The 18252-nt window shown below is 39.1% G+C and overlaps 2 protein-coding genes across 5 annotated transcripts in view; both read right to left on the reverse strand.

Moving 5' to 3' along the window:
• stim2b (stromal interaction molecule 2b) overlaps positions 1 to 9215 on the reverse strand; it is a 60466-nt gene extending 51251 nt beyond the window's left edge. Inside the window, exon 1 of one of the 2 annotated variants that reach the window (XM_087788572.1) lies at positions 8567 to 9215. In XM_087788572.1, coding sequence (XP_087644698.1) covers positions 8567 to 8690 — 124 coding nt within the window. In that variant the 5' untranslated portion in view covers positions 8691 to 9215. The remainder of the gene's footprint in view (positions 1 to 8566) is intronic. The other variant, XM_087788571.1, reaches the window with a different exon arrangement.
• Positions 9216 to 13328: 4113 nt separating this feature from the next.
• Positions 13329 to 18252, reverse strand: part of tbc1d19 (TBC1 domain family, member 19) — a 29631-nt gene continuing 24707 nt past the window's right edge. The window contains exons 21-22 of one of the 3 annotated variants that reach the window (XR_015710876.1): positions 16137 to 16399; positions 13329 to 13642 (exon numbers count right to left, since the gene is read on the reverse strand). Coding sequence is in view for 2 of the 3 variants with exons in the window: in XM_087788574.1 (XP_087644700.1) it covers positions 16325 to 16399 (75 nt within the window). In the remaining variant the exon portion in view is untranslated. Of the gene's footprint in view, positions 13643 to 15735; positions 16400 to 18252 lie in introns of those variants that run through there. The other 2 variants (XM_087788574.1, XM_087788573.1) reach the window with 2 other exon arrangements.

Below are 18252 nucleotides of genomic sequence, written 5' to 3' on the forward strand. Positions count from 1 at the left end.
TACATCATAGTTGAAGAAATTGAAAATTGTTGGATGACAGTTGAATATTGTTGGATTATAGTTGAAAATTGTTTGATTATAATTGAAAATTGTTGGATTATAGTTGAAAATTGTTGGATTATAGTTGAAAATTGTTTGATTATAGTTTAAAATTGTTTGATTAAAGTTGAAAATTGTTTGATTATAGTTGAAAATTCTTTGATTATAGTTGAAAATTCTTTGATTGGAGTTGAAAATTCTTTGATAATAGTTGAAAATTCTGTGATTATAGATTTAATGTTGGGGTCACACTGAGGTTACGACGCGATGGAAAAGTTCATCAGTGGATTTATAAATAAAGCCTCTCTTGATAATAAGACTAAAGCTCCTGAACAGCTGTTTCTACAGAGGTCGACGTGGATCAACGTGGTCTTTGCTGTTCAAAGTCATCTCACCTGGATGTTTGTCATGCTTTTAAAAAATCAAAATAATATATGATTTTTACTGAAGAGGAATTGAACCAGCAACAATAAACCTGTACATAAAATATATCATCTCTATACATGGTTATATAAACTCAATAAGAAAGAAAAATGTGTAAAAATATTTTTTGTTACAACAAAAAAAGACAGATGATGATCTTCACTTTATAAGAAAAGAAAAAAGGACATTATCCAGTCTGAACACACGGGTCACAACGACCCATGATGCATGTTTGTATCCACATACATGTTTCTGTCAAGATACTCCAATGTTACACCTGATGCCAAAGATTTGTTACTAGATACATTTTTTTTTATATCAGCAAATAATAATAATAATAAATAAATAATATTTTTAAACAGAAAATAATTGGTTAATTTATTTATTTATTAACAAGAAATGTATTAACAAAAATAAAGTCCGATACACCATATCGATACTTTCATTAGTTCTGATACTAACAACTCTCATCCTTGTGTTGTCTCTGGGACACCATATGTATTTATGGAGGTCAGGGAGGTCGTTGACCTTGACCCAGAGACAACACAAGGGATACCTCAAACACATCTGTTTTTCATGCCTTCTGGTCTTCTTGACCTTGAGATAGCACAAGGGATACCTCAAACACATTTGTTTTTCAGGCCTTCAGGTTATCTTGACCTTGAAATAGCACAAGGGATACCACAAACATTTGTTTTTCGGGCCTTCGGTTAACCTTGACCCTGAGATAGCACAAGGGATACCACAAACATTTGTTTTTCGGGCCTCCGGTTAACCTTGACCATGAGTTATAGCACAAGGGATACCACAAACACATTGGTTTTTCAGGCCTTCGGGTCATCTTGACCCACAAGGTCAGTAAGGGAATCTCTCTTTTGCCTTTATTTTGAATTTGCATGGGTTCAAACTCAAGCACAAAAAGGGATCCAACTTTTTACACTAAAGACTCAAACTCAATTATATTTGTTTTTAAATACCAAACATTCCTTCAACATCAGTTTTACTCGTAGATGATTTATTCATATTGTTTTGGGATCATATCCTGAGAGATGATCTAATGAAGACGATCTACTCTAGAATATATACCACGATAAGATAAACTCTCTCTTCTCTCAGAGAGTTTGTTACTTTTCTACTGAAGGTCAACAAAGGCGAACAAACATGCGAGCGTGACCTAAAGTAAACCATGGATGAACTTGTTCAGTAGCAGGTCCTGCAACTTCATAGATCCAAAGAGAAAAGTATAAAATCAAGTGAAATATGCAAAAATATATACATTTTAAACTTTTTTTAAGTCTGACATAAAAGCACTTTTTTTCCAGAATAGTATTTATTCTATATTAACTCTTGTGTTGTCTCTGGGTCAAGGTGACATAAAGGCCCAAAAACAAATGTGTTTGTGGTATCCCTTGTGTTGTCCCTGGGTCATGGTGACCCTCCACCACTGCATATGTATTTCTGGAAGACAGAGAGGTCGTTATCTTCGATTTCGGGTCACCTTGACCCAGAGACAACCTAAGGGATACCACAAACAAATTTGTTTTGGGGCCTTCAGGTCACCCTGACCATGATACAACATAAGGGTTACAACAAATACATTTGTTTATCGGTCCTATGTGTCTCCCTGACCCAGAGATAGAACAAGGGATACCTCAAATACATTTTTTTTAATCGGGCCTATGTGTCTCCTTGACCCTGAGATAGATCAAGGGATACCTCAAATACATTTGTTTATCGGGCCTATGTGTCTCCTTGACCCTGAGATAGCACAAGGGATACCTCAAACACGTTTGTTTTCTGGGCTTCTGGGTCACCTTGACCCTAAGACAACACAAGGGACAACTTTAATTTGTTCAAGAGGTCATCAATTCTAACAAAAAGTTGATGATAATGAATGAGGTTATTAATAATTAAAGACAAAACAAAACTGTTAGTTTCTACTTGATCTTTTAGTTCACGAGGGCCGCTACACACAATAAAGAGAAAGGGCTGTATTTGGCACCCGGACCGGATCTAAGGAATGAATTTGACCAGCAGTTTCATCTTTTGATGTGAACTAAAGGATTCTTCACGTATCAGAGACACTAGAAGAACACGTCGTGCTCCTCAGTAACAAGAAGCAAATCAAACGACCGTCAAACTCCTGGAGATTTGAATCTGGCGCAGACACACAAAGTGCAGTCAAAGCGCTGGAGTGACGTGGACATATCTGTGGTGTAATCCAGCCATCAGCAGACTCTCTCTCTTATGTAATGCTAATGCTAAATTGAGGAGTCCATATCTGAGACACCATCTCCAACCAAGAGGAACATTTCCTCAAGTTCCCTTGAAGGAAGAGCTTTGTTTGCACAGCGAGACCAGTCAAGACCACGTCGCTCACACCTGAAAATGTAGATCCAGTGTGTTCAAGAATACACCATTATGTTTGTGTCCACACGAGACTGACAAGTCAAAGGAAGCTGGTCTTTCCACACTCCACGTTTACCAAGAGAAGATACAACATTAGACGGTAGATCACGGAGTGAAGCAAAGGGTTCTACATCATTTGGTGCCCATTCCTCCTTTTGCAACTCAGCGAGAAAGCTCCTGACAGAAGATTGGCAAGTGATCTGATGATCAGTAAAATCATTAACATTGAAGTAGATAAATGTGCATGCATGATGTGTGATGCCCCCCCTGGAGAGGGGGGACACAAATGCTCTCTGTTTTGTTTGTCTAGGCCCAAATCACACAACGGCAGAACGTGTGGCCTGCCGTTCCCTTTCCCGAGAACATTAAGAGCGTTCTTACTCTAGTTCAGCAGCTAGTGTACCTAGGTGGTACTGCTGAACACGGAGGAAGGATGCGCCTCCCGGTCGCGTGTATCAAGCCCATTCTTCGACTGACAACACAGTTGCTAGCTGAGAGCTCGACTGACGCCATGAACCCCAGGGGGGAGATAACAGCAGGCGTCATTATGTCCCTCCGGGGGCTCATGGCAGTGGCTCACTCGGTGGTGCTGCTTGGCTTGCTGCACATGAGGGAGCTCCAGAGATGGTCCGGTCGTCTCAAGCTAGAAACCAAGCGGGACCAAGGTCGGAAAGTGCACCTTCCCGAACTTCCTGGCCAACCTCAGGTGGAGAGTTCCACTAGGTTGCGTCCTACATCACACTAAGGTGTTGACGGACGCATCTCTGACAGGTTTGGGAGGGACCTCAGGTGAGACCAATGTCAGCGGGGTCTGGAACTGACCGGTGTACAAACACATCACCTGGCTAGAGTTGAAAGCAATTCACAGCGTCCTGCTTCACCTCTCCCCCCAACTGTCACAGTCCAAGGTCCTAGTACTGTCAGACAGCTCCACCGCGGTGGCGTACGTCAACCGCCAGGGTCGAGTCAAATCCCCAGGCCTTCTGAGTGAGGCTAAGAGAAAGAGTGGGCAGATCGTCATCTGCTCTCGCTCAGAGCTCAGCATGTGCCGGGCGAGCTGAATTTAGTTGCAGACAGACTGTGGAGGGGGGCTATCCAGGACTAATGGGGTCTGTCCGAGTCAGCGACGGCCAAGATTTGGTCTCGGTTCGGTCACCCCGTAGCGGACCTCTTCGCGGCCTCTAGCTGGGGGTACATTGATCCCGTCTGGCTTCGCCTTGGTATAAACCAGTAGCGAAGCAGTTAGAGGGCGGGGCACCAAATGACGTAGAACCCCCGAGTTATTGGTTTCATAACTTCAGGTTCTACGAATTGGTAAGAAGCCTCCAACCAGCTGCCGCATTTTCTCAGCTGAGTTTTCAGTAGGAGGTAGTGAGGCGGGGATTCCCCACCAATTCCTAGAACCTGAAGTTATGAAACCAATAACTCAGGGGTTGAAAATTAGATTTTATGTTTTAAAGGGTTGTGTAAGTATTGTTTCAATATTGTGTTCCCTTGCAACCACTCACTTTATATTTCTATGGGGGAAAAATGCACTTTTAAAACATAAAAATCAAAGGCCTACTCTCTTAATTTAAAAAATGAGAGTTTACTCTAAACCAAACTTTTTTTTTTTAATAAAGTTGTTGCGATGATGAAATAGAAAACCAAAAAAATTATAAATAATAACTTTGTTTAGATTCACATTAGAGTAAAAACAGAAACTCAAGCACAAACATTTGATCAATTTAATGTCATAAATATTGAATTTAATTCACCTTTAAATCCAAAACGGGTTCCCTCAGTAATTATACTGCGAGTAAAACTACCATCGTCGCTCAAATAATACTTGCTAATGCTACAAAGAGCCGTATAAAATTCAGACTAATGACATAAAAGTCACTTTTTTGATCCGCCCCTGATCAAAGAGCAGGCTGACCTATGAAACCTCACCCCCTGAGCTCCGTCAGGGTAAATGGCAGCTTTGAACCGACAACCCTCGGGTCTACCTCCTGTGACTCTACTTATAAACAAAGTTAATTCAGCTGATTACACAGTAAAGACAATACAATATTGATCAAGTTTGTTTTACCAACAGTTTTTTAATCAAGTTATAAAGCGGGCGAGTAACTAGTTTGTTTGTATAAAATATCAACACAGTAATAGATCAGATATTTTCTTCACAACACTGTATCGATTTAAAAGAAAAATACTTTCAATCACATTTTATTGTTTTACCATAGTTTTCTATGGTTCACAGTTCAATAAAGTGTGTTTAAAAATATATTTATTTATTTATTTACAATTAACATGCAAATAGACCTGCATTTGTTTATTTTTGTGTTGCAATTAAACTTCTGGCCACTAGTTGACAGCAGTAATTACATCCTGCCCAGCTTAAGGAAGAATGTCGATGACTGGGGACGAGAGGATACAGAGACTCAAGCAGCTTATAAAGCAGACGTTTGGACATATTCAAATCATTTTGTATTTCACAGTTTTTTTGTTCATTTTTGTGTTAAAGTTAAACATCTGGCCGCTAGATGGCAGTCATAGTGCCTGAAAGTTCCTAGCGATGACTGAGGACAAGAGGATACAGCGACTCCAGCAGCTTTTAAAGCTGATGTTTAGACATATTTAGGTTTGAAAACAAATGAAAGCCGTTCCGACTTCGTCAAGAGTCATGTGGTCTGTAAATACTGCGACACCAGAGTCAAGTACTCGACAATACTGCACATTTTTATCCTTGTTACTACACTATCACAATGTATAGTATCCTCTGTAGTTGCCTCTGTATCGTGATAGGTATCGTATTGAAAGATTCTTGACCAAACACACACAGGGAGGAAACACTGGTGCAAACCAAGGAAAAGGAAAAGAGTCACAGATTCCTTGCGGGAGCAGCAGCAGAGAATAACCAGCAGGTTAAAATCAACTCTCAAGTTTAAATGACGGTCAACAAGTGGTTAAACTAACACGGCGGTCAGTGACGGACTTCAAGATCAACTTGTCCCGCCGTTCATCAAATTCCTTTCCATCCGAACGAGTGATCCGGAGACATTCCCCTGCCGGAGTGACGTTTAAAATGTCATTAACTGAACATCCTGGTCCACCATCAGCTGGATTAGCAAGTAAACAACAGGATTCTAATGCAATTTCAAAGCAGAGTTGAACCCACATGAAGATGGTCTTGTGCGGGTGTCGTCTCGGACAGGAAGAGGTGGATGAACGTGAGGAAGGAAAGACACGGTGTTTGTATCTTCCTCTGCAAATGTTGGCTGTACAACATGGACCTTGTTTAGTGCAAATGTCCTGAAGGGACGTGTGTCAGAAAAAGGCAAACGAGACAAATGACACTTTTAAGTACTTTCTCCTACATTGGTACATGACTCATCTTTTCATGGCGATGATTGTTTTTTGTTACAAACTAATACAACACGATGGTGTGTGTGTGTGTGTGTGTTTGTGTGTGTGTGTGTGTGTGAGCATCAGCGACGTCTTGTTGTTGCAGCCGAGGAAAAGTATTTTTTATTTTTGGTTCCCGTTCAACGGTCGACTGCAGGAGCGACAAAGGTTTGCTGATTACAAGCCCTGAACACGATCGCACCGGCAGCACCAACCAGCCCAGGATCCGACGCAAACCAAACCAGTTGAAAGAAGAAAAAAAAACCTCAACTTGGAAATAAAAACAATGGAGTCAGACGGAACATTCACGTCACGTATGAAGAATCCAGTCGAAGGAACGGTCGAGCGTCAAGATCAGAGCGAGAAGTTGGTGAAGTATTGACTATTTAGCAGTTAAATCCACTGAAAACAATAAAAAACTTCTATTTGAGATTTCCAAATACACTCCCATCTTAACGTGTAGTATCAACTCATGTTTCTAGAACATACCACACCAGCAAGAACACGACACAATAACCTGTGTGTACCACGACGACACGGTCACGCAGAGCAACAATGAACTGTGAAGCAGACAGTTAGAAAAAATAAAGCAGTTAAAGAAATTTAAATAAAGCTTTAAGAAGTACTAAGAACACAGTCAACCATATGTAGCTTTTACCCGGACCGGTCAAATTTAGAAAATACTTTTGGTCGAAGATAAATACTTGTAAATAAAGGAATATATCGTTTATGAAAACGACTGTTTTGGACTCATTTTCAGCCTCTCTGTGAATCTGATTGAACATCTTCATTCAAATGATACGTTTGAATGAGTTGAAAGTTATAATATTGTCATCGAACTAATAATAAACTGAAGATTGATGGGTTAGTTAGTCAGTGATCGTCGTTAACCTGGTCACCCGTCCATCGACGGCAAGATATTGAATCTTTCACTGCGATCGTAGTTAGAAATCAGTTGAAAATAATGAGTTAAAACAAAAAAATAAAAGGTTTATTTTAAACACTACGGTTTTAATAATAAAACATTTTGTTATTATTTTAACTTATTGAAAAGAAAAAGTGTCAAAACTGAATCAATGTTTAACACAAAATGACTTCTTTTTTTACCAAAAGTTCATCCATTTCTTCGTTAGAAATATGGCATAAAATAAATTCTGTTACAAATGCAAAAAAACAAACAAATCAATTTTCCTTTCTTTCTTTACCCTTTCTTTATACAGCAGACTGTGTAGTATTGTGGAGTACTTGACTCTGGTGCTGTTATAGTGTAGTAACAAGTATATATGTGTAGTATTGTCCAGTACTTGACTCTGGTGTTGTTATAGTGTAGTAACAAGTATATATGTGTAGTATTGTCCAGTACTTAACTCTGGTGTTGTGATAGTGTAGTAACAAGTATATATGTGTAGTATTGTCGAGTACTTGACTCTGGTGTTGTGATAGTGTAGTAACAAGTATATATGTGTAGTATTGTCCAGTACTTGACTCTGGTGTTGTGATAGTGTAGTAACAAGGATATATGAGTAGTATTTTCCAGTACTTGACTCTGGTGTTGTGATAGTGTAGTAACAATAATATATGTGTAGTATTGTCCAGTACTTGACTCTGGTGTTGTGATACTGTAGTAACAAGTATATATGTGTAGTATTGTCGAGTACTTGACTCTGATGTTGTGATAGTGTAGTAACAATAATATATGTGTAGTATTTTCCAGTACTTGACTCTGGTGTTGTAGTATTTACAGACCACATGACTCTTGACGAAGTCGTAACTGCTTTACATTTGTTTTCAAACCAAAATATGTCCAAACATCAGCTTTAACAGCTTTCTTTACCTCGCACGGAATACAGCGGACGACTCAAACCTACGGAGGAGCCGAGGTCTCGAGCAGGATCACGAACGATCACGCATCACAAACGATTTACCGACAATTATTGACAAACTAATATGAGAATAAACCTCTAATTTAAATGCGTTTTTTTTCTCTAATGTAATGTTTTTTTTCCTCCTGCATAATAACAACAAAGATGTCTTTGAACGCATCTCTCATCACATCTACAGTGACTGACATGAAGGTTGGATTCTCAATGTCAAGCAGTTCTTCTACAGAAGCAGAAGAACAACATCATTCCTGCCATGTCACACATTTCTCTGGAGAGAGAGAGAGAAAGAGAGGGAGAAAAAGAGAGAGAGAAAAGGAACAAAAACACTCTGTTGAACGGGGATATTCCTCGGCTTTCCCAGAGGGAACCACGGGAAACGAAGGGGGTTTGAGGAGGAGGAGGAGGAGGGAGCCGTGCGGGGCTCTTACCTGTGGGGGCCCCGGCGTCAGACGAGGGTCCTGGCAGCGCGTCGGAGGAAGAATCCAGGACCAGTACCGCATAGATGACGAGTCCACGAAGCAACACATTCACTGCCCTGTGGAGGCAACTCATGGTGGAAGAGGAAGAGGAACAGTATCCTTCAGACGAGCCACCAGAAACTGTCACCGTGTCCAGAGCGTCACACCTGTGTGTGTGTGTGTGCGTGTGTTGTGTGTGTGTGTGTGTGTCTGTGTGTGTGTGTGTGTGTGTCTGTGTGTGTGTAGAAAAACAGCTGTCATGTAAAAGAGAATCTCGCGGCTCCAGTGTAGTTCATGGTGACTTTAAAGCCCGGCGTCAATAAAAACAGCACATGTCTGAAGAGGTTCTGCTGGAGGAGGAGGTTCCGCGGGAAACACCGAAGGAAGAAGAGAGGAAGGGAAGAGAGGAAAAAAAAAAAAAAAAGCCCGTCACGTAGAAAGAAACCAGAGTCTGTCCTTCCAAGTACAGTGAACAAACATATTCAAGTGTGTCTCCGCCTCCTCATGCGAAAGTCGCAGATCCACAAGAAAACCCTTCCTCTAGTCCTCAGTCCGCCTCCGTGGACCTGATCCCCGGGGCTCTGCTGCTGTCATGGGATCCGCCGGCGGAAGTCTCTGTGTGCGGGGACCGAGGAGGGAGACACGCGCCCACCGACCGCGACACACGATACTCGCCGGTACAGAGGAGGGGGGGGGTGTATGTCGCGACACACACACACACACACACACTGTCGCTTTAACTGTTGCTGGAATCCTGCTGTTGTTTCCTCGTGTGACGCACGAGATGATGATGATGATATTGTTCACACGCACACGCACACGCACGCACTATTCCCCGCGTCGGCAACATATCTAAGGTGTCCGCGCGCGCCCATTCGTCCGCGGGTCCCAACATGGCAGCCCCTGATTGGCTGCTGCAGCTGTCAGTCTGTGGTTTCGAAGCCGCTCAGCGCGGGAAATGAGGAGCATCAACACGTCACGCTCAGATCTACTGTGGGGTAAGAATGAGTTAAAAAAATTAAAAAAAAACACGATAAATATGTCAAGTTCCGAGCGAGGCCACGACTCTGATCGCTAAAAATCCTTCTTATTTTAATTATTCATTTCAAAATATAAAACAAAAAATGTCTGTATCATATTCAACAACTAAATACAAAATAAAATTGTAGTATATTTAGCTTCATTATGGAAGATTATAACTTCTTTTTTTTGTTCCTTATTTTTACTGGCTTAACGGCCCTTACAACAGTCGCAGTATAATGTGGCCCTTGAGGACATTTCATTAAGCTCGTATTACACAACTGTAGGGGTGTGTATTGGCAAGAATCAGGTTACAGTATCTGATACAGAGGCAACGATAAAATATATAGTGATACTGTAGTAACAAGAATATGTGTGTAGTATTGTGGAGTACTTGACTCTGGTGTTGTGATAGTGTAGTAACAAGTATAAATGTTTAGTATTGTCCAGTACTTGACTCTGGTGTTGTGATAGTGTAGTAACAAGTATATATGTGTAGTATTGTCCAGTACTTGACTCTGGTGTTGTGATAGTGTAGTAACAAGTATATATGTGTAGTATTGTCCAGTACTTGACTCTGGTGTTGTGATAGTGTAGTAGCAAGGATATATGTGTAGTATTGTCCAGTACTTGACTCTGGTGTTGTGATAGTGTAGTAGCAAGGATATATGTGTAGTATTGTCCAGTACTTGACTCTGGTGTTGTGATAGTGTAGTAGCAAGGATATATGTGTAGTATTGTCCAGTACTTGACTCTGGTGTTGTGATAGTGTAGTAACAAGAATATGTGTGTATTATTGTCGAGTACTTGACTCTGGTGTTGTGATACTGTAGTAACAAGTATATATGTGTAGTATTGTCGAGTACTTGACTCTGGTGTTGTGATAGTGTAGTAACAAGTATATATGTGTAGTATTGTCCAGTACTTGACTCTGGTGTTGTGATAGTGTAGTAACAAGTATTTATGTGTAGTATTGTCCAGTACTTGACTCTGGTGTTGTGATAGTGTAGTAACAAGGATATATGTGTAGTATTGTCCAGTACTTGACTCTGGTGTTGTGATAGTGTAGTAACAAGTATTTATGTGTAGTATTGTCCAGTACTTGACTCTGGTGTTGAGAGAGTGTAGTAACAATAATATATGTGTAGTATTGTCGAGTACTCAACTCAGGTGTTGTGATAGTTTAGTAACAAGAATATGTGTGTAGTATTGTCCAGTATTTAACTCTGGTGTTGTGATAGTGTAGTAACAAGTATATATGTGTAGTATTGTCAAGTACTTGACTCTGGTGTTGTGAGAGTGTAGTAACAATAATATATGTGTAGTATTGTCGAGTACTTGACTCAGGTGTTGTGATAGTGTAGTAACAAGAATATGTGTGTAGTATTGTCCAGTATTTGACTCTGGTGTTGTGATAGTGTAGTAACAAGTATATATGTGTAGTATTGTCAAGTACTTGACTCTGGTGTTGTGATAGTGTAGTAACAAGTATATATGTGTAGTATTGTCGAGTACTTGACTCTGGTGTTGTGATAGTGTAGTAACAAGTATATATGTGTAGTATTGTGAAGTACTTGACTCTGGTGTTGTAGTATTTACAGACCACATGACTCTTGACAAAGTCGTAACTACTTTCATTTGTTTTCAAACCAAAATATGTCCAAACATCAGCTTTAACAGCTGCTGGAGTCACTGTATCCTCTCGTCCTCAGTCACCTGGATTTCAACAGATTTCGACGTTAGTTTAGCCGCAAAGGACATAGTAAGTGCTGCCAACTAGCGGCTGGAACAGAAAAATGAACAAGTCGTAGAAAACACTTTACACTAATAAAAATGTTTTATTTTACACACACTTTATTTAACTATAAACTATAAACCTAAACAATAAAAGACTATGATTTACCAAGACAAAAATGTTAATAAAAATGTATATTATTTATTATTATTTTGCCACACAGCTGTGGAATATAGATACAGTAAATATATTGGTAAATAATATTCGGAGATATCGCCAAATTTATATTTTTCAACACCTCTAAATGTACTAATAATAATAACAATCTTTATTTCTTCAACTAGTATATCTAGTATGAAAAACAAGACAGAATACGTGATGTATTGAACTAGAAAAGTATAGTAAAATGATAAGTAAAATTAAATTACAAAACTAGTATCTATTGTGAGTCAGATGTAGCAAAATGTGTCTGCATTCAACGGCATCAAAACATAATCAATATTCAATTCAATATAATATATCAATAAATATATAATGTTTTTTTTGCTCTAACTTTAAAGTTAAATTAACATTTACTAGCAATCGATGATTTGTGTTATTCAAATTTTATACTTGTAAGCTTATCTATGCTCAGATAGTTACATCACATACAGAAGCTCACCCAAACCCATGGGGGAGCCAAGGTCTTAAACAATTCATAATTAGTCCATGTTGTATTATGTTTGATTGTTGTTCTATTGCTGTCATTAAATGGCTTCACTAACTAATTTCGCTCCATTTCTAGTGAATTGAAACAATAAAATCATCAAAATGAACTTGTTTTTTTAAAGTGAAGATAATTCTGAACCACTTGATCCACTTGAACTCTGCTTTACATTTCAGCTTCTTGATCATAGGTTTGTACGTTTTAAAATGATTCAAATATTTTTCTAACTTTAACATAAAGTGAGGGACATTTTAAACCAAATTCTTGCTAAATTTTCAAGTTGAAAAAAGTTTCAACTACATTCAATATGGGATCAAGTGCATTAAAGTCACAGGTTGAAAAAAAAATACAATAAAATGAAAGAATAAATAAATAAAACCTGTATCACCACACAAGTTTGGTGTGAATCTATGTTCAAGCGCAGCCAAATGGGGAATTGAACCACGGTACTACAAATCTGGACTTTGCCACGATTAAATAAAATACAAATATTTTATTATACAAATTAAAAGTTTTGGCTCCGATAACAACCACTATTAAACGCATCAACTGTTTCAATTTTAAATCCAAATACGCATAAAATCACTTTCAAAATTGAAATGTTTTTTCACCAACTTTAAATAAAAGTGAAGGACATTTTGAACCAAACCTACGATTACTACTCAATATAGTCGGACACTTCTTAAGAGTATCTCATGTAAATTACAGTTAAACAAATAAATAAATTTTAAATAAAATCCTTGACACGTACAAAAGAGTAAATTGATCAAAAACATATTTTTACTTTGTTTAAAAAAATAATCTTCAAGATTGGTTAATGTAAGTTTGAGAGATGCCTTAATTGGGAATTGAACCAATGACTTACTGGCCTTCACATAATTAAAAACAAAAACAAAGCATAAAACTCAAAACCTTTGGCTTTTATAACGAGCAGTTTTAGGAGAGTCAACATGGGATTTGTAGTTCAAACGGTGGCTTTAAACATCCAAGATAGAATAAGATCAATTATAAAAGTAGGTTTCAACTGACCTTGGACTGTATTATTGACCTTCAACAACCCTTTTCAAGGTCACGCTGTTAGCGATGATCATAAAAAAGGGGCACAAGCATAAAAAAGGTATTTTCATGTTATGCAAGTAGAAATTAAAGTCATCAAATGTATTGAAGATTTCAGGAGGTTCATTTATCAACGACTCACGAATACAGTTTTTATTGCATTTGTGCCAAGAGCAGGAGCTCCTGGGGCCTAGAAGGAGGCGCAGGAGCTCCTGGGGCCTAGAAGGAGGCGCAGGAGTGATAAAAGAGTCAGTCGTGGGAGTGCAAGCAAACAGGTGGCAGATGTAGCAGCGAGCGAGAGAGAGAGAGAAAGAGAGAGAGGGAGGCGAAAGAGAAGAGCAGCATAATTCGATACCGGCCCTCATTGGGGGCAGCAGGGAGGAGCTCGGCCAATGGCGAGCCAGGAGGACCGAGGAGACATGTGAGAGAAGAACTATGTCAAGAGTCTTCAGGACGGCTCCCCCGTCACTCACCCTAGCTGGCCTTAGAAGTGCTCCGCGGAACCGTCTTCCCTGTCCAAACATTTACCCTGTTAGAAGAGCAGAGGACACATGTTCAAGTCGGGAACAAAACACTCGCGCCGGACAAACAAACAACCAGGAGAAAATCCTTCGGGAATATTTTTATTTTCAACCAAACATTGACTGAGACACAAAGATCAAAGCGCCGGCGAGACACGCGTGTAAAGAAAGTGCTTCATGTGTTCATACATTCAGGAACAAAAATAAAATAAATATCCTTTAAATATGACAATCAATGACATTGATTTGTGTTCAATATATGTTTGGATTAATGGTGTAAAAACAAACACTGTTAACAACATAAACATCCTCTTATGTTTCATAATATATTTCCTCATGATTCAAAAGTGTGGATTCATTTGGAAAATATTAAGTTAGAGGTGGGTCAATGAGGCCTCGTGAAACAGTTTCATAGTGAAGTCACTGTGTCAGGAAACAGTTTCATAGTGAAGCCACTGTGTCATGAAACAGTTTCATAGTGAAGCCACTGTGTCATGAAACAGTTTCATAGTGAAGCCACTGTGTCATGAAACAGTTTCATAGTGAAGCCGATGTGTCATGAAACAGTTTCATAGTGAAGCCACTGTGTCATGAAACAGTTTCATAGTGAAGCCACTGTGTCATGAAACAGTTTCATAGTGAAGCCACTGTGTCATGAAACAGTTTCATAGTGAAGCCACTGTGTCATGAAACAGTTTCATAGTGAAGCCACTGTGTCATGAAACAGTTTCATAGTGAAGCCACTGTGTCATGAAACAGTTTCATAGTGAAGCCACTGTGTCATGAAACAGTTTCATAGTGAAGCCGATGTGTCATGAAACAGTTTCATAGTGAAGCCACTGTGTCATGAAACAGTTTCATAGTGAAGCCACTGTGTCGTGAAACAGTTCCATAGTGAAGCCACTGTGTCATGAAACACTTCCATAGTGAAGCCACTGTGTCGTGAAACAGTTTCATAGTGAAGCCACTGTGTCGTGAAACAGTTTCATAGTGAAGCCACTGTGTCGTGAAACAGTTCCATAGTGAAGCCACTGTGTCGTGAAACAGTTTCATAGTGAAGCCACTGTGTCGTGAAACAGTTTCATAGTGAAGCCACTGTGTCGTGAAACAGTTTCATAGTGAAGCCACTGTGTCGTGAAACAGTTTCATAGTGAAGCCACTGTGTCGTGAAACAGTTTCATAGTGAAGCCACTGTGTCGTGAAACAGTTTCATAGTGAAGCCACTGTGTCGTGAAACAGTTCCATAGTGAAGCCACTGTGTCGTGAAACAGTTCCATAGTGAAGCCACTGTGTCATGAAACACTTCCATAGTGAAGCCACTGTGTCGTGAAACAGTTTCATAGTGAAGCCACTGTGTCGTGAAACAGTTTCATAGTGAAGCCACTGTGTCGTGAAACAGTTCCATAGTGAAGCCACTGTGTCGTGAAACAGTTTCATAGTGAAGCCACTGTGTCGTGAAACAGTTTCATAGTGAAGCCACTGTGTCGTGAAACAGTTTCATAGTGAAGCCACTGTGTCGTGAAACAGTTCCATAGTGAAGCCACTATGTCATGAAACAGTTTCATAGTGAAGCCACTGTGTCGTGAAACAGTTCCATAGTGAAGCCACTATGTCATGAAACAGTTCCATAGTGAAGCCACTGTGTCGTGAAACAGTTTCATAGTGAAGCCACTGTGTCGTGAAACAGTTTCATAGTGAAGCCACTGTGTCGTGAAACAGTTCCATAGTGAAGCCACTGTGTCGTGAAACAGTTTCATAGTGAAGCCACTGTGTCGTGAAACAGTTTCATAGTGAAGCCACTGTGTCGTGAAACAGTTCCATAGTGAAGCCACTGTGTCAGGAAAGAGTTTCATAGTGAAGCCACTGTGTCCTGAAACACTTCCATAGTGAAGCCACTGTGTCCTGAAACACTTCCATAGTGAAGCCACTGTGTCGTGAAACAGTTTCATAGTGAAGTCACTGTGTCGTGAAACAGTTTCATAGTGAAGCCACTGTGTCGTGAAACAGTTCCATAGTGAAGCCACTGTGTCGTGAAACAGTTTCATAGTGAAGCCACTGTGTCGTGAAACAGTTCCATAGTGAAGCCACTGTGTCGTGAAACAGTTCCATAGTGAAGCCACTATGTCATGAAACAGTTTCATAGTAAAGTTACTGTGTCATGAAACAGTTTATCGGAGAAAAAAAAACAATGAATAATCCAAGATTAATACAATTATATTACCATTAATGAACTTGTATTAAAAGCAGAAATCTGAAGGCATTTTGAAATAGAGACGATACTTCCCGAAGTTTCCTTTGCATTCCATTCGCTAATCAATACATTTTAAATTCAATAAAACAGTTTTTGACTTCAATCTGAATGAATGGAGTTAAAGGAAGAAACAGATCAGTGAAAAAGAAGATGTTAAACCCTCGAGTCACATATATTTAATGAGTCGTGACTGAAACACGACTAATGTGAAACAATTGCTATTATTTATGCTCCGCTCGGTCAGTCACTACCTGCACATGTGATCACTTCTTCATGCTCCGAAGATTCTCCACGTCCATCAGACTCAAGCGTGAAGTCATCTTTCCTGGAAGAACAAACGGCTTCGAACATAATGGTTTCTTTCAACACGATTCTCCGATGATCGGGAACTCTTTCCTCGTCGTTGATCCGTGCTGTCACTGATGGTTACGTACCACGGTCAGACGGAGGTGGCGAACAGAAAGATCTGGATCAGCGGCATCACCTTCAGCGTGGAAAGATCAGCGAGGACCGCCTGCAGAGGAATAAACAATTACTGAAGTTCTTTATACATTCTCAGCAATTAATAAAGACGGTTCATGTTGATATCGAGGCGTTGATGGACTTTATAGATTATAATCCAGGGATCAGAGTTATGTCAAAATAAAATAGAGGAATGGTAACTGATATCTTTATAAATGGTATTGTTTCAAATCTTAAACCTGCCATTTTGTTTTTTGGGTTAAAATGTATTTTAATCGACCAATACATATGGCAACTGATAAAATAAATAATCATAACAGATATATTTAAAACGTGAATTTTAAAGTTAACATTGTTAGCATTGTGAAGGATCACAAGAACCTTGCGCTGCTGCCATGCTCTTATTTTGAAATCCGGAAGTTTATTCCTCCTTCTGAACGGGAAAAATGAGTCAAAAATCAGTATTGTACCGTCTTAGTTGACTGTATATGGGAGGAAAAAAAACAATGAATAATCTAAGATTAATACAATTATATTACCATTAATAAACTTGTATTAAAAGCAGAAATCTGAAGGCATCTTGAAATAGAGACGATATTTCCCGAAGTTTCCTTTGCACGTCACCACCGACAATTCCATTCGCTAATCAATACATTTTAAATTCCATAAAACAGTTTTTGACTTCAATCTAAATGAATGGAGTTAAAGGAAGAAACAAATCAGTGAAAAATCAGTCATATATATTTAATCCTTCGTGACTGAAACATGACTAATGTGAAACAATTGCTATTATTTATGCTCGGTCAGTCACTACCTGCCTTTAAGAAATTCACCGTAAAGTTAAGCGATTACTTTTCCTAGTGCGGCTCGTGACTGGAGAAGCAAGTGATAGATTGACATCAGTTTGATGTCGTTGTAAAGTTACGATGACAAATATTCTTTTCTGATGTCATAAATGACTGAATGTCTCATTATTTCTTTTCTACTTCAATCATCAAGATTGTCACACTTTTTCCACACAAGGGGCCAACATATTTAAATAGTGGAGGTCGTTTCTTTACCCAGAAGTCCAATTAAGATTATGATATTTCACCTTTCGATCCATGTCTTCTATCTCTGCTTTTGTTAAATCTTGTAATCTTTCTCAGACAACGAGGGTTTACTGGGAAGTCGGTTCTTTTCTTTGATACATTTTACATTTTTGTTTGATTTTTGTGTTGTTTTACTGTTGATGTTAATCTCTTTATTTAATAACTAATTCAACTAACTTAACTTTATAACCAAAACTGAACGAATGATCAAATGTGATGATCTTTATTTCTTAACCGTCCCTTGCTTTGCAAAACTTACAATAAATGGAGAAGATAGATACAGAATGCTAAGAAAAACTACAACTTTATGTTAAAATGATAGTTCACCCAAAATTAACCTATTTTCTACTCGACCTCACGTCGACTAATCCGTGTCTGTTTGAAGCAATGGACAGAAAAGTATGTTCGTATCGTGGTCGCCCACTTTTCTTCGTCCGAAAAGACACTCAAAAAAACATCCAAACACCTCCAATAATGCTTGTGTGTAACATCCCTCTTGGATTGAATCCTTGACCAGAGAAGAGTTGTTGAGAAAAGAACGTTGAAAAGTCTATATTTCAGTTTGTAGCAGAAGCTAGTTGCTAACATGCTACACAGACAGGAAACATTTTTGTCTATAAGTCTAAAAAGAAGCGATTACTGTGGAAATAATCCCAAGATTAGTTCGACGTGAGGCGACAAAGACTGAGATTCGGATGAACCATGACTTTAAATAAAGGGCAGTAAGATTTCAAGTTAAAAAGCTGTAAAAGACGCATTAGACACGATGATGGTAGTAACAATCCACGGCAGGAAGATGCCAGCGACACCAGCG

This window comes from Callionymus lyra, chromosome 4 (assembly GCF_982586985.1).
Source record: "Callionymus lyra chromosome 4, fCalLyr1.hap1.1, whole genome shotgun sequence".
Taxonomy (NCBI): Eukaryota; Metazoa; Chordata; class Actinopteri; order Syngnathiformes; family Callionymidae; genus Callionymus; species Callionymus lyra.